A 17,892-nucleotide genomic window follows, 5' to 3' on the forward strand; every position below is an offset into this window, starting at 1 on the left:
CTAGTCAGTACTAAACTGTGTGCTTAGTAGTAGTCATTAAGAGAAACAGACAGGCTAAGTCTGCTCTAAATGACTGGTAATTCATGTTATGTAGCCTTTATCCATTAATGAACCTATCCGTGCTTGTGTTGATATTGCATAAAAAAAGAAGAAAAATTAATTAAAAGAACACGTGGAGCGCCATTGATCTTCATTACTATTCATCAAGGAAGGTGAGAAGGGACTGCTTATAGAACTAATATTAACGTGGAGCATCATTGATCTTCATAACTATTAATAACGCGGATGATTTTTGTTTCACGTGTTTTTTGGTTTAAACTAAAAATAATGATTTCACTGTTTAATGCAGTCATACAAAAATAATGATCTGTTTCTTTTTGTGGAGTATGATTAGAATCCTAAAAAAGAATTCTTCACAAATTAATATATTTCTTAATCAACTAACAACATCGATTTAAACGTTAAAATATACCACCTCTTTAAATAGCAGGTCACTTATTCATTATATTAACACTTTTCTTTTATTAACCCACATTTACATTTATTTTAATATTAAAATTGATTATTTAGGCTCCCACTGTATATCATTGATTTTTTATCTTTTATATTTATATTTTATATTTATTTTTTTTTTATTTTTGAATTTTAAGTATCCAAGAAGAGAAAGACAAAAATAAAATCATCCCAGAAAATGCATATCAATTTAATTATTTACGCCGACTCCATGATTAAAAATATTTTTAAAATTCTTATTTAAGTCAACCCTGCAAATTAACCTAAAAAATATAGAAACGCATCATTAATTTAGTGGTTAATTACAAAATAAATCCGCCAATGCTATTCCAAATTAACCTAAAAAATATAGAAACGCATCATTAATTTAGTGGTTAATTACAAAATAAATCCGCCAATGCTATTCCCACGTTAACCTTTTCGTTATCCCACGATCATTAAATATTGTATAATTCTTTTAATCATCTACTGTTAATTAAAACAAATGAAAAAAAAAAATCAATAGATGAAACATTAAAAATAGGACTGAGCAATCCCTTAATAATCGAACAGATTAAATCGACACCAAATAAATCAAACTTTATTTTGATAATTGTTGGGATTGTGCCACAACAAACAAAAAGAATTATCAAAAAAAAAAAAATCGGAAGAAGAAGATGAAGAGGAATAAGGAAAAGAGACGAGAGGAAGATTTAGCATGGTTAGCGATGTGTCTACGTACAAAACAGCCAAACACTCTTTTGTTAGGAAATCTCTCTCAATTTTAGAGTTATAATGATTCTATTTATCCTTGACTCTTACATGGTATTTTGGATGTAAAATACTATGTATAGATGTGTTTACCAAAAATCCCACAACTCATCAGCGCTTCTAGAATGGGGCATGACTAGGCCGTGCTCCGGGCATGCATGCTCTAATAGATCTGGTCACATCCATGCCATAACTGGTAGCACATCTGTGCCCGACACTATGACCGTGTTTCTTTGCAGTTGTCGAAGACTCAAAGCTACATGGCCATGCCCGAATTCAACTCAATATGTGCAATCTCCAACAATAATGTTAGGACCGTATGAACTAGAGGGAGGGGGTAGGCGTGAATAGCTCTGATCGCTTCTCGTCTTGATCTCATACTTATCGTTTGAATGCATAGCAAAAACTTGAATCCAAAACCAATGTCACATGCACATCTCTAGAATTTACTTGTTATCCGCTTCTTAGACGATTAATCTAAGACCTACTCCTAGTGATCTCCCTCCACTATGAACTTCTCCTTTTCAGATACTGGAAGCGGAGAAATCTCTTACAACAAGTTCATTACAAGAACAAATACAAGAAAAACAAAATACAAATGAAAATGAAAGCTAAACACTTTACAATTGAGAACTTAGCTTTAATTTGGATGCTTGTTTGACACTTTGGAATGCTTTTTTATGGTTGAAAATGTAGCTAGTAACATTTCGCCTCTAACCTCTTAAGAACAGGCGCTGCTTATTTTCCTCGAAACCCTATTTTAAAGGCTATTGCTTGGATTGATTTCCACCAACCAATCTATTGCCTTACTCACCAATCGATTGTCATGTCAATTTCAACCGTTTAAACCTATAAAATGATTATTTTTACCTAGTCAATTGATTGGTATATTTTTCATAAATTTAACATAGTATAGATTTTGATCTAGACATACCCAATGTCTAATCCTGAATTTAACTTATGAATTCTAATTTAACTTCCAGTGGATTTAGTAAATGGTGAGTACATTTATTCCAATCATTTTCAATTTACAAATGATCTCATCTTGATACTACTATCAACGTGACCTCATCTTACATGTATGTCTCCATTCACAGCTTCATTAGTTGTCCCATAAGCAATGATCTTACCTCTATTTATGCTTAATAAATAAAGATGATTGTCCATGTGAGAGAATCAATCTTAACCTACCAACATACTTACAGAGACTTTATCCAAATTTAATAATGATATATATATATATATATATATATATATATATTGAATAGATTATGATATTACACAATTAAATATCTTACAATATATTACATCCCACAAAGTCCTAAAAACTTCACATGTTCTTGAAATAACTCTTTAGTCAATGACTTAGTAAAAGGATCGATAAACATAACATGAATAGGGATATACTCAAGAATTATAGTTTTTTGTCAATTATATTACTTATAAAATTATACTTAATAAATATGTGTTTGTCTTTGCTAAGATATTTGCGATCCTTAGAAAAAACTATGATAGCTTGATTGTCACAGTAAACTATAACATGACTCTCACTATCCTTAATAATATTTAGATACTTTAGGAACCTTCTTAACTAAATGACTTCTTGCACAACCACTGCATAAGCCACATACTCAACTTCATTGTTGACCATGTTACACAAGTCTGCTTCTTGTTGTTCCATGAGATGGCTCCACCATTCAAAAAGAATGTATAGTTAGATGTGAATTTTCTATCAGTAAGGTCCCCAGCCTAATCTAAATCTATGTAGCCTTTCAGGCTCATATCAGATCCTTGAAAATAGACACAATAATCTATTGTCCTTTTAAGATATATGAATATCCTCTTCACTTCTTTCTAGTGTCTCGGTCCTGGATTTAACTGGAAATGAGTAACTAATCTAATAACATAACTAATATTAAGACTTATACAAAGCATAATGTATACTAAATTGCCAATTAAACTGACATATTATCTTTTCTTCATTTGGACTATTTCCTTAGGAGTCTTATGACACATACTCTTGCTCAAAATAGTACCATTTGCTAAAGGTGTTTGCTCAATATTGCAATTCAACATATTGAAGTGTTATAACATCTTAGTAATATAAACCTTTTGAGACAAACCCAAAAGTCTTTTTGACCCATCTCTTATAATCTTACTCCTAAGATGTATTTAGCTTCTCTCATATCTTTTATATCAAATTATGATGAAAGTCATGCTTTCACTTCTATCTTAAACTCCATGTCACTTCCAGCTATTAGCATATTATCAACATATAATAATAAGATGACAAAATTTTATTTTTACCTTTTTAAATAGACACAATGATCTTCATTGATTATTTCAAAATCATAAGATAAAATAATTTATTAAATTTTATGTTCCATTGTTTTGATGCATTTTTAGACCATAAATACACTTTTAAGTCTACACACTTTGTCTTCTTGGTTTTCGGCAATGTAATATTCTGGTCGTGCCATATAAATTTCCTCGTAAAACTCATCATTTAGAGTTGTCTTTACTTCCATCTGATGCAATTCTATGTCAAAATATGCTACTATAACTAAAATGACATAAATTGACGTAAATTTTATGACAGGAGAAAATGTCTCTTCAAAATCAATACCTTAGGTCATTTACAACCAAACGAGACTTATATCGATCAATCGATCCATCAATTTTTCTCTTAATTTTGAAAATATACTTATTTTCAATAATCTTTCAACCTAGATGAAGATCGGCTAATTCTCAAATATTGTTAGGATACTCCAGGAGCTGGGGGGGAGGAGGGGGGGTGATTAGTTTGAATTGCTTCACCTTGTTGAATTGTTGTAGTAGAAACTTGAAGCAATGCTAATACTCTTAATTTTACTTGGAGGTGACTAATACAAAGGTTCACTCTTCTCACTCATAGTACACTATGAAAACCTCCTTCTTGGAGGCGGAGAAGCCTTGTACAAGAACAATACAAGAAATACAACAAGAAAAAGCACAAGCAAATTACAAAGAAAATCGAACATGATTTAAAACAATGAACTCTTGCTTAGCTTGCTTTCTTTTATCTTGGATTTACCTCTTGGTGGTGGAAAATGCAGCAGCACTTTATCTCCAAGCACCTAAGAAACTGATAGAGAATGGCGAAGAAGAAGAGCTATCGAATCCTTAAAAAAACACCTTTTATCCTGCTGATTAGGGTTCTTAATTGATTGGTCTTACTCCCAATCAATTGTCACATTGGATCTGTCTATTCAAATCTCCTAACATCTCTTTTTTACTTTTTTAATTGATTACCTAATCGGTTAAATGACTTTAATCGATCACCCGTTCGATTCAAAAGCCCACTATTTGCTCGTATTCTCTCCCAATCGATCACTTGATTGATTGGCCTCTTCGTGAACACCTCAATCGATTGGAAACCTTCCCAATCAATTGAAAATACTATGCTTCATTAAAAATTAGCTCCCAATTGTGTGGCCAATCGATTGTATTGACCTTAATCAATTATCTAATCGATTAACGCACCTTCTGTACTATGCTTTGCAAACCAATCGATTATCAGATCGATTGACCGCCCCCAATCGATTACCTAATCGATTGGTAAGTAGTAAAAACTGTAGAGCTTTAAATGAGCTTCATTTCTCATCTAAGATCACCTCATTCCTATATCTGAGTCAAAAGTTATGGCCATCGGAAATTTGTTATGTCAGAACTTCCGTGTTTCATGTCGACTCCCTGTTGGACTTTCGACTGCCAAGTTTCTAGTCAACCTTTGACCCACTTGAAATTTTTATTTGCCAACTTTCCATTGGACTTTTGAGCACCAAGTGTGGTCCTTGGCCAACTTAGATTTTTCTCTTGCCTAACATTTAGGTAGGACTAGTCACTTGGTAGACTTCCACCTTGTTTATCCTCAGTTAGGGTTTTCCCTTGCCTAACTATAGTTAAGACTTTTTTTGTCAATGTATGATCTTCCTTGATCCACTTGGACTTTTCTTTATCTAACCTTTCAGTTAGGACTTTGCCAATTTTGAAACAGTTGTCTTGTCAAATGACTATTAGTCGAACAGTCCACTGATCAGCTACCACTACAACAATATCTATAAATAATGATTGAATTAGCGATGGAATTATTTTTATCGCTAAATTAATTTCATCACTAATTTAACAACAAAAAAATATATTCTATCATTAATATAGTGATGAAAATTAATTCTAACGTTATATTAGCAACAAAATATTTTTCCTTAGCGACTAAATTTTAATTCGATCACTAATTCTCTTTCTTATTTTACCAAATTTCTCCTCCTTATCTCTTCTCTCCGTCTCTTCTATCCCATCTTCCCTTATTTCTTCCACTTATTTCTTGTCTCCCATCCCGACAGAGAAATTACATAGAAACATAGGAGGGCAAAAGCGTGAAGGAAGTGGAAGATGGGCAATGGAGAGCAGAGGATGGCGAGCTTGACATGCTGTGGAAACCAGCATCACAGAAGACTCAGCTGACAACGGGATCATCCAAGATCACAAGCACTATCTGCTAAAGCTCCACCTTCACCCCAAAGGAGAACGACGAGGTGCTCCCAGCCAAGGCGATGACACTCTGTTACTACTACTGGTACAGGTGGAACGTATCTAGGTTCCCCCGCTGGTTGGCCTATGACCGCTTGATCACCACCATTACCGAGTTTGACACGGGTGGCTCATCGCTCTGCTCTGCTGCTTGCCTACTCGTCGATGGTAAGTCGATCGAGTGCCACCACGAAGCAGAGTTCCAGTGTCTTGAACTGTAGCCTAGTTGAGTACTCCGAGCTTCACGCACGTGACAGTGCATCATGAAGAATAGAAGGAGAGCTGCCTCTGCTTCCGCTAGAAAAGGATAAAGAAGATGAAATGATAAGTGTGAAGACTACATGGAGGGAGGTGGTCTTTTTACCCATTGCGCAGGCGGCGCGATGGAGGGGGTAACCCGAATGAAGAAGGGCGCCCCCAATCGAGTTTGAAAGTGGGAGGGGGAAATTGAAAACAAAACACTCTTTCGATGGCGACAAACGAACTTCCTACGCGAGAGATTTTATTTTTTTAAAAAAAAACTAATTTAGAGACATAAATTAAAATTCCGTCACAAAATTTAGTGATGTTAAGTTTGTTTCCGTGGTTTATTTTAATGATGGAAATTAAATTTCATCGCTAAGTAATCATAGAATTTAGTTTTCATCGTTATTTAGTAATAGAATTTAGTTTTCGTCGTTAATTAGCATTGACGACCAAACTTTTAGAGATCAATTTTTTTGATCGATAATCAATCGCTAATTGTAGTTAGCGACTGATTATCGAATGAAATTTTAATCACTAATCTCAATTAATCTTGTAGTGTGTTCTTCGACAGTAAGCGATCAGCATGTGCCACGAAGTATAAATTTTAAACTCCGTTTCAAACATAATAGTTCGTTGTTATCTATTTATTAGTAGACTGCTATATCAATCAATTGATATATTAAATTTAATTGAATTAACCAACACCACAAAAATAAACAGCTTTATCGACAAAAAATATTAATGGAATTTGTTCTGTCGGTAAATGTAAAGATTACCGACGGAAATAATTATTTCCATTGGTAAAAAAAAATTAGACCATTTCCAATTTTTTTATGGAACCTACCAACGAAATTCCATTTCCATCGGGAATCATCAACGGAAATCCATTTTTTTGGTAAAATCGAAACTTGATTACCTATGGAAATCCATTTCTATCGGTAAAATCAAAATGGATTACCAATGGAAATGAATTTTCGTCTGTAAAATCGCAAAAATTAGGGCGCGACAACCCTTTTTCTCACGTGCGCTCCTTCAATCTTCTCCTTCTCCTCCTCCCCGCTAGTACGTTTGCTCCCTCTCCCTCTTCCCTTTTTTCCAGCTGCTAGCAAGCCTCCTTCTCCGTCTTCCCTTTTTTTCAGTCGCTAGAAGTTGACGGGCTGGTGGATGTGAATGCCGCCAACACGTGGCTAGCGATTGTGTTGGCCGTCAGCCTGTCACCTGCCGACTATACAGGCCGCTAGCCAGTGCCGGACCTGTGATTTTGGGGCCTGAGGCGAGCACAAAAAAATGGTGCCCTCAAAGTTTGGCATTCATATATTTCCAATCAATGTAAATATAACAATATTTTTAATTCTAGAAATAAAAGATAAAAAAAATATCATCCAAAACAATATGTCATAAGAAAATATTAATATAATCAAAATGATCCAAACAAAATATAAAATTCATCTTCCGGACCAATATATGTCACTTGAATATTGCTCGCCTCGCAGTTTTAGAAGCAAAAGTATTGATTAAGTTAGCATAATCAACTTTCTCAACCACTTTTTTCTCGATAGATAACATAGCCAAGCCATTTAGTCTTTCTTGTGACATAGTTGATCGGAGATAAGTTTTGATCAATTTCAACTTGGAAAAACTCCTTTCAGCAGATGCAACTGTAACTGGTATAGTCAGCAAAATTCGATAAGCAATATAAGCATTTGGATAACAACTATCCATTTTCTTCAAATAATTCAGCACATCAATCGCTCTTTTTGATTCTCTTGGTAATGAGTGTCTTAACAACTTTAGTTCTAAATATAAATCTGATCCATCAACATCAGAGTGTCCATCATGTGTTAAAGACTCTTGAAGATTGACACATGAGTGTAAGAGACTATCATCATCAATATACTTCAATCTCTCCAAACTAAATAAAAATCCAAATGTTTCTTCATATTTTTGAAATTGTTCAAACCGAGTTTGAAGTGAAGAAAGAGCTTGATCAATTATAAATAGGAAGTAATTAACTCGAAAAGATTCTTTAGGAGATTGGGTTACCTCTTCACTATTGATCTCATCAAATTGTCTCTTTCTTCGGATGATGCATTTTTCTCGAAAAATAGGTTCAATTCCCATTTCACTTGCAATATGTTCAGCTTCAATTAATGCTTGATCAAATCCAGATTCTCTAAACTCTTGGAGAGAAGAAATAAGTCCTTTTAATTGTCTAATAGCAATATCAATATCCATATTTTCTGCTTGGAGAAACTTACTAACAATGTTAATCTCATATAACAACTTATACCAAATTACCATTCCAAACACGAACTCAAAATTCTCAAGTTCAAATGATGCCAAACCCTCAGCTTCACTCTTTATTTTTGAGTCATCAGAAATGTTTGCCAAATCAATTAAAGCATCTCGTATTTTCGAAGTTTGATCTTTTATGGGCTTCACGCTATCAACATGGCTTTCCCATCGTGTCTGTGATAGTGGCTTGACTGTAAGACCTTGCACATGATCTTTGAAGATTTGCCACCGCTTGGTAGAAGAAGAAAATAATGAATATATGCGTTGTATTACACCGAAAAAGGATATTGCTTTAGGACAACATTTCACCATATCACATAATGTGAGATTAAGACTGTGACATCCACATGGAGTGTAGAAAGCTCTAGGATTAATTTCAAGTAATCTACTCTGTACACCCTTATGTTTTCCTTTCATATTAGATCAATTGTCATATCCTTGACCTCTGATATTATCAATGTCAAGTTCGAGATTGTTCAAAATATTTTTAAGCTCTGTAAAAAGCCCAAGTCCTGAAGTTTCATTAACTTTCAAAAATCCAATCCAAAATTCTTCAACCACTATTGCATTTTCTGAATCATCCACACATCTAATTACAAGGGACATCTGCTCCTCGTGACTTGCATCTGGAGTGCAATCAAGTATGACAGTGAAATACTTTGCATGTTTAATTTTTGCAACAATTGAACTTCTTACTTCAGCCGCTAACATCTGTATCAATTCATTTTGGATTTTGGGTCCAAGATAAGTGTAATGAATCTGTCTTTCTTGAACACGCCGAAGGTGCTCCTCCATTATTGGATCAAATTCAGCAATCATTTCAATTAGCTGCAAAAAGATTCCATTATTCTCAACATAAAGCTTCTCATTATCTCCCTGAAGTGGCAAGTTATTCTTCGCAATTCTTTGCACAACTGCAATTATTCTCTTCAATACTTGTTTCCAATGTTCTCTCTCCTTGTTAATTGCTACTTGTATATTTTCATCAATTGTCTTTTTCTTTCGAAGTCTTCTTTCTAATTCAATCCAACTAGTCATGCAATCAATATGATCTTTACTAGTTTCATGAAGACTGAGACATCGACTGATATTCTTCCAATCTTTGTATCCTTCGTCAGCTAGATGACCAAGTTTCATTGTGGTTCTTTGAGTCTTGAATAACTTGCAACAGAAACAAAAGATCTTGTCCAGAGAAATAGAATACACTAGCCATCTTCTGTCACTTTTCTCACCATTTGGTAATTGCCTCTTATAATGTGATGGATTGAAGTGTCTGCCGGTGTTATCAAGAGGAAACAAAATATCATCATCTTTTCTAGGACCTCTTTCAACTAGAAAATCCCTAATATTTTGCATTTTGTCCCAATTTCCTGGATCATCAACATTTAAAGGGAACACGATCTTTTGATTTGTATCTTCATCACTGTTATTTTCAGGCATATTGACTTCAACTTTATCATTTCCATATTGTTTTTGATCTTCATTTTGAAGTTCATTCAATTCACTATGTTTCTGATCATTCAACTTATTATCAGTGTCATCCTGATTCAGTTGTTCAGCTACTTCTGTTTGCTCTGCTTTTTGGCTGTTAGTGAAGTACTTATTAAGACTTCCTACTTGGCTTTGAATTAAAGCTTCTTCCTTTTGTTTTTTCTTCCTTTTTTCTGCTCCAGACAATTGTTTTCTTATAGGAAACATGTTTGCTAAAAGCCTAAATATTAATCTGCAACAATAGTTCATAGATTAAAATAGTTCCAACATTTAAATGCATTAAAAAAATTCACCAAATCATAATATGTGTAAATATCATCCTGCTAAATCATACTCAAATTTTTATCTAATATTAAAAATTATGGTGGACTAATCATATTCTTCGAGCACCCCCATTCAACCAGTAAAGAAGCAAAATAAAAAGAAGAATTGATAGTAGATTCAGAGAACTAGAGAAGTAAAGTGTCATCTCAAGAGAATATAAATAGAACATACTATTGCATCTTCCTCTTTCCCTTCCATTGTCTTTAAAATCTACACATACTCTCTAATCTCAAGCCCTAATTTATAAAAGTCATGGTAAAAGAGACATTGAAGAGAAAAACTGGATGCACAATGTATCAGAACCACTAGAGTCGAGATGCAAGATTTCACATATATTGTTATTTGTTAAGTTGGAAACGTAGAAAAACAAGCAAGATGCCACTGAAAGTTGAAAGTTCAATGCCTATATATTGATTATGAAAATTGTTAATTTAAGTCATGAAGATAGTAATTTTCATCAAATAACTTGCAAATCAAATCATTCATGAATAATATTTATATTTACCATTTTCCTTACTTTTTGGCAGCCAGCAGCCTGTCTTTCTTTTCCAATAGCAGCACCAAAAAGGAAAATTAAAAAGAAACCTTGAAATGAACAAAACGAAAAATTTTAGGGCTCTAAGAAATTTACTTCCAACCATAGTACAAGATTCAGCAAGGACACAAGTCACACAACTCACCGATCTTAAGAAGCAGGAGAAGAGATGATCAAGAACAGTGCGAGCGATTACGTAACTGCAACTCAGATCGCACCACTGGAATCTTTAAATTTGATTTGCGCAAACTGCGGGGGAGGACAAGCCGTCAAGGTGAGCGGAAGATGAATCAGCCGTCGTTGAGTCGCCGATGGAAACAGGAACAGTGACGTAAGCCGCAAATGTAGAGCTGATGGCAAAACGACGAAGGCGGCTTGCAGCACTTCTGCCGTTTGGCCAAGGGGCGAACTGATATGCGAAGAGGAGAAGCAACAGCCGACAGTGTTTAGGGCAAGCCGGCAAGGAAAAATAAAATAAAATTAAAACAAGCCGGCAAGGAAAAATAAAATTAAATTAAAACAACAGGGCGTTTTTTTTTAAAATTCGTATACTAGTGTTGATATGCTGCGCATATCAGATTTTTTTAATTATTTTTTTTTAAATTTGAATTAAAAAATTAATACTTCTTTAAATAAATCCATAATACACAAATATATCCCCTAAACATGTTACAATACTCCATAAATATTTAAATTTATTTCGTTTTCAATTTTTCTTTTTACTAAATACTATAATCCAACTAGAAAGTCTAAACCCTAGAGATAAAATCTTTTAAAAAAATAACTTAAAAATTATAACCCAATTGGGAAACATCACCCCTAAAATAAAATTTTAAAAGAATATTTTAATTAATTTTTTTAATTCAATTTTTTTTAAAAAATAATAACAGACAAAATCTACTATTTTTTTAAACTTTGAATTTAAAAAAAACAATATTTTCTTTTATATATCCTTAAGTCATGAATACATCCCCCAAACACATTACAATACTCCGTAAATACTTAAATTTATTTTATTTTTAATTTTTTTTTACAAAATATTATAACTCAATTGGAAAGTCTGAACCCTAGAATTAAAATCTTAAAAATAAAAATAGCTTACAAATTATAACCCAATAGAAAAGCCTCAACCCTAAAATAAAATCTTAAAAACATATTTTAATTATTTTTTTAATTCAAAATTTTAAAAAATAATTAAAAAGAAAAAAAATTAAAGCTAATATCCTGCGCGACGTGCACAGTGGCGCACTGTGCACGTCGCGCATGATATATATTCCTCGAGATATATATATATATTATATTTTTTTTTTTTTAAATTTTGGTGCCCCTGAAATTTGGGGGCCCGAGGCACTTGCCTCATAACTTCTATTAAAGGTCCGAGCCTGCCGCCAGCACGCAGCTGACCGCTATGCTAGCTACCACCTATTGGCATCATGGTCAGCTGCGGACCACCACCTGTTGGTTGCGATTGGAGGCTGGTCGCATACCCGACTACTAGCTCGCGGTTGGGAGCTTGTACAAACCTCAAGCTTTTGCTAAATTTCTAGTTAATTTTAGTTAAATTTTTATTATAATTGTTTCTGTTTAATTTTATCTATTTTTTATTTTGTAGTATATTGCATCTGTTTTTTTTCCCATTAGACTACTCTCTTCAGGTATAATTTAATTTCTTAAACACTAAATATATGCTATATTAAATAGTTGGCATCTTGATCGTGATTTGTAGGTTAATAGTACATATCTATTTTATGGTGATTGTTATGACTTATGGTGATTGTTATGCTTGTGTAAATTTACGCTTTAGATAGTTGACATCTTGATTTTGATAATATGAACATTAATAGTTCTCAACGTATTAAAGAATAATGTTGATAACAAAACAAGAGTTGAGGGGGCAATATGCAATACTTATCTGGTTGAACAAGTATCTTCTTTCTAGTCCTATTATTTTGTTGATACTATGTAAACAAGACATTGCAAGTGTTCTAGAAATTTGAATGATGCTTCTCATCCGATAGACCTATCGATGCTTTTTATTTTCAAGTTTTCTGGTAAATCAATGGGTGCATCACTTTCTAGATCATTAACCCAAGAAAAATATCATATTGTAAGAACATACATACTCTTAAACTGTAAAGAGGTCAAATCATAAATAAAGTAAGTTGATTCTCTAATCAAACATTTATCCTTCGTTTAATTATTTTGCTTGGCATCCCAATTTTTATATAATTACCATCTTTCCCAGCTTACACCAACAACAACTATATTTACAAAATCTATCAATTGGTACAAGTAAGGTAGCTTCAAAGTTAGAGACCAAATTTGCATTATAGTTTCAATGTAAGTTAAATAATTTATGAAATTTTTTAGTTCATGTGTATTAAGAAGTGTCCTAATTTGTATCATAACTATTTTTATAGGTGAAAGATCATAGAATATCAAATGTGCAAGATGATATGATAATGAATATGGCATCATGACCCCTCCGTAAAATAAAGGTGTACTCTAGTTACTATGTTAATGACCTCAAATTCAATATGACACAACGAGATTCACGGAGATTAAGATATAATTCTAGTATTTGCATCAAAGGATATATGGACAACAATGACATTGAGTTTGATTACTATGGTAGACTTAATGAAATTATAGAGATTGAATATCCTGCATTACCTATAAAGAGGTGTGTGTTATTCAAATGTTTATGGTATGATCTGACCTCAAGAATAGGTACTAGAATACATCCATTGATTTCAAATTGAATAATATTCATATTATATTTTTCAAACATTATCAAATGATAGATAAAGTGGCTCAGGCTTCCAGGCCAAAGTCACATTTGATCATTTGGGAACTCATAGGGGTCGTGATGGTTCCTCTCTCTTCTTTTAAGAAGCAGTCTTTAAGATAGAAAAATTAAGAACTGCGCACTCAAATTGCCTCAATAGATAACAAGATGGAACAGTAGATGACTGCTGAGACATAGAGGAGAGCTTAGGAGGATCAAAAGCAACATGAGGTTCATGATGCTCTCATGGCACATATGTGATGGTTCATAGTAAATTTGTCACCCCCCCCCCCTCGTTCCATTTGATTTTGCTTCATAGGAAACTCAAGATCCATTAGATCCTGCTAATTAGTTTTTTCTGATGTTTATTCAATTAAAATTTATTTTTTTATCATACATAAATCATGCAAAATATATTTATCATACAGAAATTAGCTAATTTCTAAATATTATATTACTATATATTTCAGGAGTCCAGGTCAAACATTGATGATCATCATTTGCTTATTTCTTTTATCTAGGTATTAAATTTGGTTATACATATATGTAACATTTTTATTTATGCATAAATATGATATAAATCTATCGTATTTGACTTTCTGCAGGAGATTTTTTATTTTTATTTTTTATATGGATGTACTATTTGGATTATGGATTATGCATAGTATATATATTTTTTCTATTAGTTTGTTTTTATGGATGTTCTATTACTAGATTATGTTTAGATTTTGTTTATTTTAGATAATTGTGATTGTTTCTATTATGGATTATGAAATGTGTTTGTCCGTTGAAAATGTGTTTGATGTGTTGAATGTGAAATGTAATTGTTGGGATAAATGTGAAATATGTATATTGTGAATGTCATTGTTTGTGATAGTTTTATTTGTATATGAAAATTAAAAACAGGGTAGACCTAATTGAAGTTTGCTGATTTAATTTTATTTTTTAAATATGACGGAATCGACGATTCTGTAGGTAAATTATAAAGGGATTACCTATAGTATTGTGTTTTCTGTCGGTAATCCCTTTATAATTTACTGATGAAATCGGTATTCCGTCGGTAAATCTTTAAATATTTACTGACAGAATTGATGATTTAGTAGGTGATTACTGAAGGAATCAGTGATTCCATCGGTAAACTTTTTATAAATATACCTGATACGGATAATGGGAGAGGGCATTTTGGTCTTTTGGCTGCTTAGAGCTTTATGAGGTAAATGGAGGCACTGTAGCAGGGGGGGGGGGGGGGGGGGTCATGGGGCGCCGCCATCGCCAACAACAAGGGAGAGGCTTCTCCTTCCTCGTCCTCTCATGCTCCTCGCCGGCGCCGCCGCCGGCCGTCACGTTCGATCCTCTCCTTCTTCTCCCGGCAACTATCACTGCTCGCGACACTGGCTGCTACTTCCGCTCCTCTCTCGTTCTCTTCGTAGGACCATCACTGGACATACCACTGCCCCTCTCCCTCCTCTTCGCTGGCGCTCCATTACTCTCCTTCTACTCCTTGCGACACTACTGTCGGACTGGCGCCAACAGCTTCTCATCCTCCTCCTCGCGACGCCGCCCTCTTCCTCCTCTCGCCGGAGTTGCAGCCGAACCACTACCTTTCCCGTGCTCATGCACGCCGCTGCCGAGGCCGGGACAGAATCATCCCCTCTCTCCTGGTCCATATGCAGCAGCTTCTCCTGCCGGCAGTCACCGGACACCGCGGCCCTGCTCGCCAACGCCTCCTTCGACTCTTCACACCTACACGCACTGTAGCCTCCCGGACCAGCAGCCACTGTGCGGAAACGGTCCGCGGGTGGAAATCTCGCAGTCGGATTCGATCATCTAGAACCCTTGTCTTTAGGTCCGACGTCGATCATGCTCTCGATCCGAGCCCCCGCGACCACTATGTTCCGACTCGACGTGTGTGATGTTTTATGCTTCGGTCATTGTGCTGCTATCATGTTTTGGACTATGTGCGTTGTGTCTAGCCTTTGGATCGTTGTTATTTCCCGGCCTGCGTGTCAGTGTCTTATCCCGGTCTGCGTGTCGATCTCTTGTCCCGGCCTGCGTGTCGCTAGTACTTCCCGGCCTGCGTGCCGATGTTTTATCTCAACCCGCAGCTCGTCTTCTGGGCTCATGCCGCGTTCAGCTTCTCATCGTCAGATCCAGCTTTCCAGCCTGATCAGAGTCAGCTACTCTTCCGGGTCGCGACAACTCGAGCCACGTCCCATCCGAGGGCGCCCCCCTAGCCAGGGTACGTTATCCGTTCATATTCTATGCATATTTCATTATTTTATGGCTTAGTCTTGTACTCATATATTCGTTGGATCTTCCTCGAGCATCGGGGTACCAAGGCCGGGTCAACCCGGTCGCTGGCTGCAGGTAGCATTGACCAGAGGACTTCCGAATACTTGGTCAACACGGAAGCCATCTCAGCACACCCCCCCTCCGGGACACCGCGACTCGGTCAACATCTCATCCACCTCACCCGGCGGTCCGTCTGACTCAGCTTCAGGACCGGATCAATTTGGCGTCGTCTGTGGGAACATCCTTCACCTTCTCTGGAACGTGAAGATGGACGACGTCGGGAGGTTCTCTGCTATTATCACAATCCCGGAGGATCTCAATGCACATATTATTTTCTATCCTCACTCCACCGGTATTCGGGAGTCGAGGGATCGAGTGGAGCTTCAGTTGACTGACAGGTTAGTTTTTTGTTATGTTTTTTCCCTGACTCCATGGGTATTCGGGAGCTAAGGGACCGAGACAAACCCTTAGCCGGTTGCACGACTTCCCGATCAGGTACGCTACAAGCTCTGCTCCCTTTTTACGATTATAGGAACTGATATAGCTCCCTGATAAGAGAGTAAAATCCTAGTTCCTTGGTCAAAGACTAGGGCCTTCGATTTTTGATCGAACACTAGGGGCCCAGCTCCCCGCACATACACTTGGGACACAGCTCCCCGCTCTTACACTAGGGACACAACTCCCCAATCATTGACTTGCAGTACGACTTCCCGATCAGGATCTCGGAATCGCGCTTTTTGATTACAGGCTAGGAGCCTTACTCTCCAATCAGGGACCAAGGGCCCAGTTCCCCGATCAGGTGTACTACAGGCTCTGCACCCTTTACCATGAGGGTCTGCATCCTTTTACTACCACAAGCTCTGCATCCTTCACCATGGGCTCTGCATCCTCTTACTGCTATAGGCGCTTTACTCTATTGCTACTATATGTTCTATATCCTCTACTTGTTTTGCGTCCTCTTACATCTACAGGTACTACTCCCTTCACATGCGGTGCTTTGTTTCTTTCTATTGCTGCGGACTTTGCTCCCTCATATTGCTACGGGCTTTATTTCTACGGGCTTTAAAGCTTATCTCCCTCGTTCGGGGTCGGGCAGTCTTCACTTGTCTCGGGCTAGCTTATCAGATTTCTTACCTCCCCCGTTCGGGGTTGAGATAGTCGCCACAGGTCTAGGATCAGAATATATCATGTCTTACCTCCCCCGTTCGGGGTTGAGATAGTCTCCACCAGTCTCAGACCGAAGTATGTCATCTTTTACCTCCCCCGTTCGGGGTCGAGAAAATCGCCACTGGTCTCAGACCAGAGTATCGCCACCGGTCTCGGACCGGAGTATCGCCACCAGTCTCGGACTGGAGTATTGCCACTGGTCTCGGACCAGAGTATCGCCACCAGTCTCGGACTGGAGTATCATCATTGGTCTCGGACCAGAGTATCGCCACCGGTCTCGGACCGGAGTATCGCTACCAGTCTCGAACTGGAGTGTCGCCACTGGTCTCGAACTAGAATATCGCCACCGGTCTCGGACCGGAGTATCGCCACCAGTCTCGGACTGGAGTATCGCCACTGGTCTCGGACCAGAGTATCGCCACCAGTCTCAAACTGGAGTATCGCCACTGGTCTCGGACTAGAGTATCGCCAACGACCTCTCGGTCGGGGTTCCAGACTCTCGCCTCAGTGCGAGCTATAAGTGAGCAAGACTCTCACGCCCAATGACCTTCCCGGTCGGGTCCCAAACTCTCGCCCCAGTGCGAGTTATAAGTGAGCAAGACTCTCACGCCCAACGACCGAGCTGCTCGGTCGACTGTCCCAGACTCTCGCCCTAGTGCGAGTTATAAGTGAGCTCTGCTCTCACGCCCAACGACCGAGCTGCTCAGTGGGCTGTCCCAGACTCTCGTCCCAGTGCGAGTTATAAGTGAGCTCTGCTCTCACGCCCAACGACCGAGCTGCTCGGTCGGCTATCCCAAACTCTCGCCCCAGTACAAGTTATAAGTGAGCTCTGCTCTCACGCCCAATGACCGAGCTGCTCGGTCGGCTGCCCCAGACTCTCGCCCCAGTGCGAGTTATAAGTGAGCTCTGCTCTCACGCCCAA

The 17,892-nt window shown here is 37.0% G+C and overlaps 1 protein-coding gene across 1 annotated transcript; it reads right to left on the reverse strand.

The window, feature by feature from the left end:
- Window positions 1-7,545: 7,545 nt before the first annotated feature.
- LOC122040670 (zinc finger MYM-type protein 1-like) lies at window positions 7,546-10,071 on the reverse strand. The gene is made up of 3 exons (XM_042600085.1): window positions 8,811-10,071; window positions 8,436-8,603; window positions 7,546-8,219 (listed from the first exon to the last, which is right to left on the reverse strand). Exons 1-3 carry the CDS (start codon window positions 10,069-10,071, stop codon window positions 7,546-7,548), a joined length of 2,103 nt encoding a protein of 700 aa, XP_042456019.1.
- Window positions 10,072-17,892: the final 7,821 nt, after the last annotated feature.

The sequence above is a fragment of the Zingiber officinale genome, chromosome 1B, assembly GCF_018446385.1.
Source record: "Zingiber officinale cultivar Zhangliang chromosome 1B, Zo_v1.1, whole genome shotgun sequence".
Classification (NCBI taxonomy): Eukaryota; Viridiplantae; Streptophyta; class Magnoliopsida; order Zingiberales; family Zingiberaceae; genus Zingiber; species Zingiber officinale.

Coding starts and splice junctions, on each gene's coding strand:
- LOC122040670 (XM_042600085.1), bottom strand. CDS start 10,071: ATGTTTCCTATAAGAAAACAATTGTCTGGAGCAGAAAAAAGGAAGAAA. Junction 8,604..8,810: donor TGATAATATCAGAGGTCAAG/GATATGACAATT, acceptor CTTCTACCAAGC/GGTGGCAAATCTTCAAAGAT. Junction 8,220..8,435: donor TGATGACTCAAAAATAAAGA/GTGAAGCTGAGG, acceptor CATTAATTGAAG/CTGAACATATTGCAAGTGAA.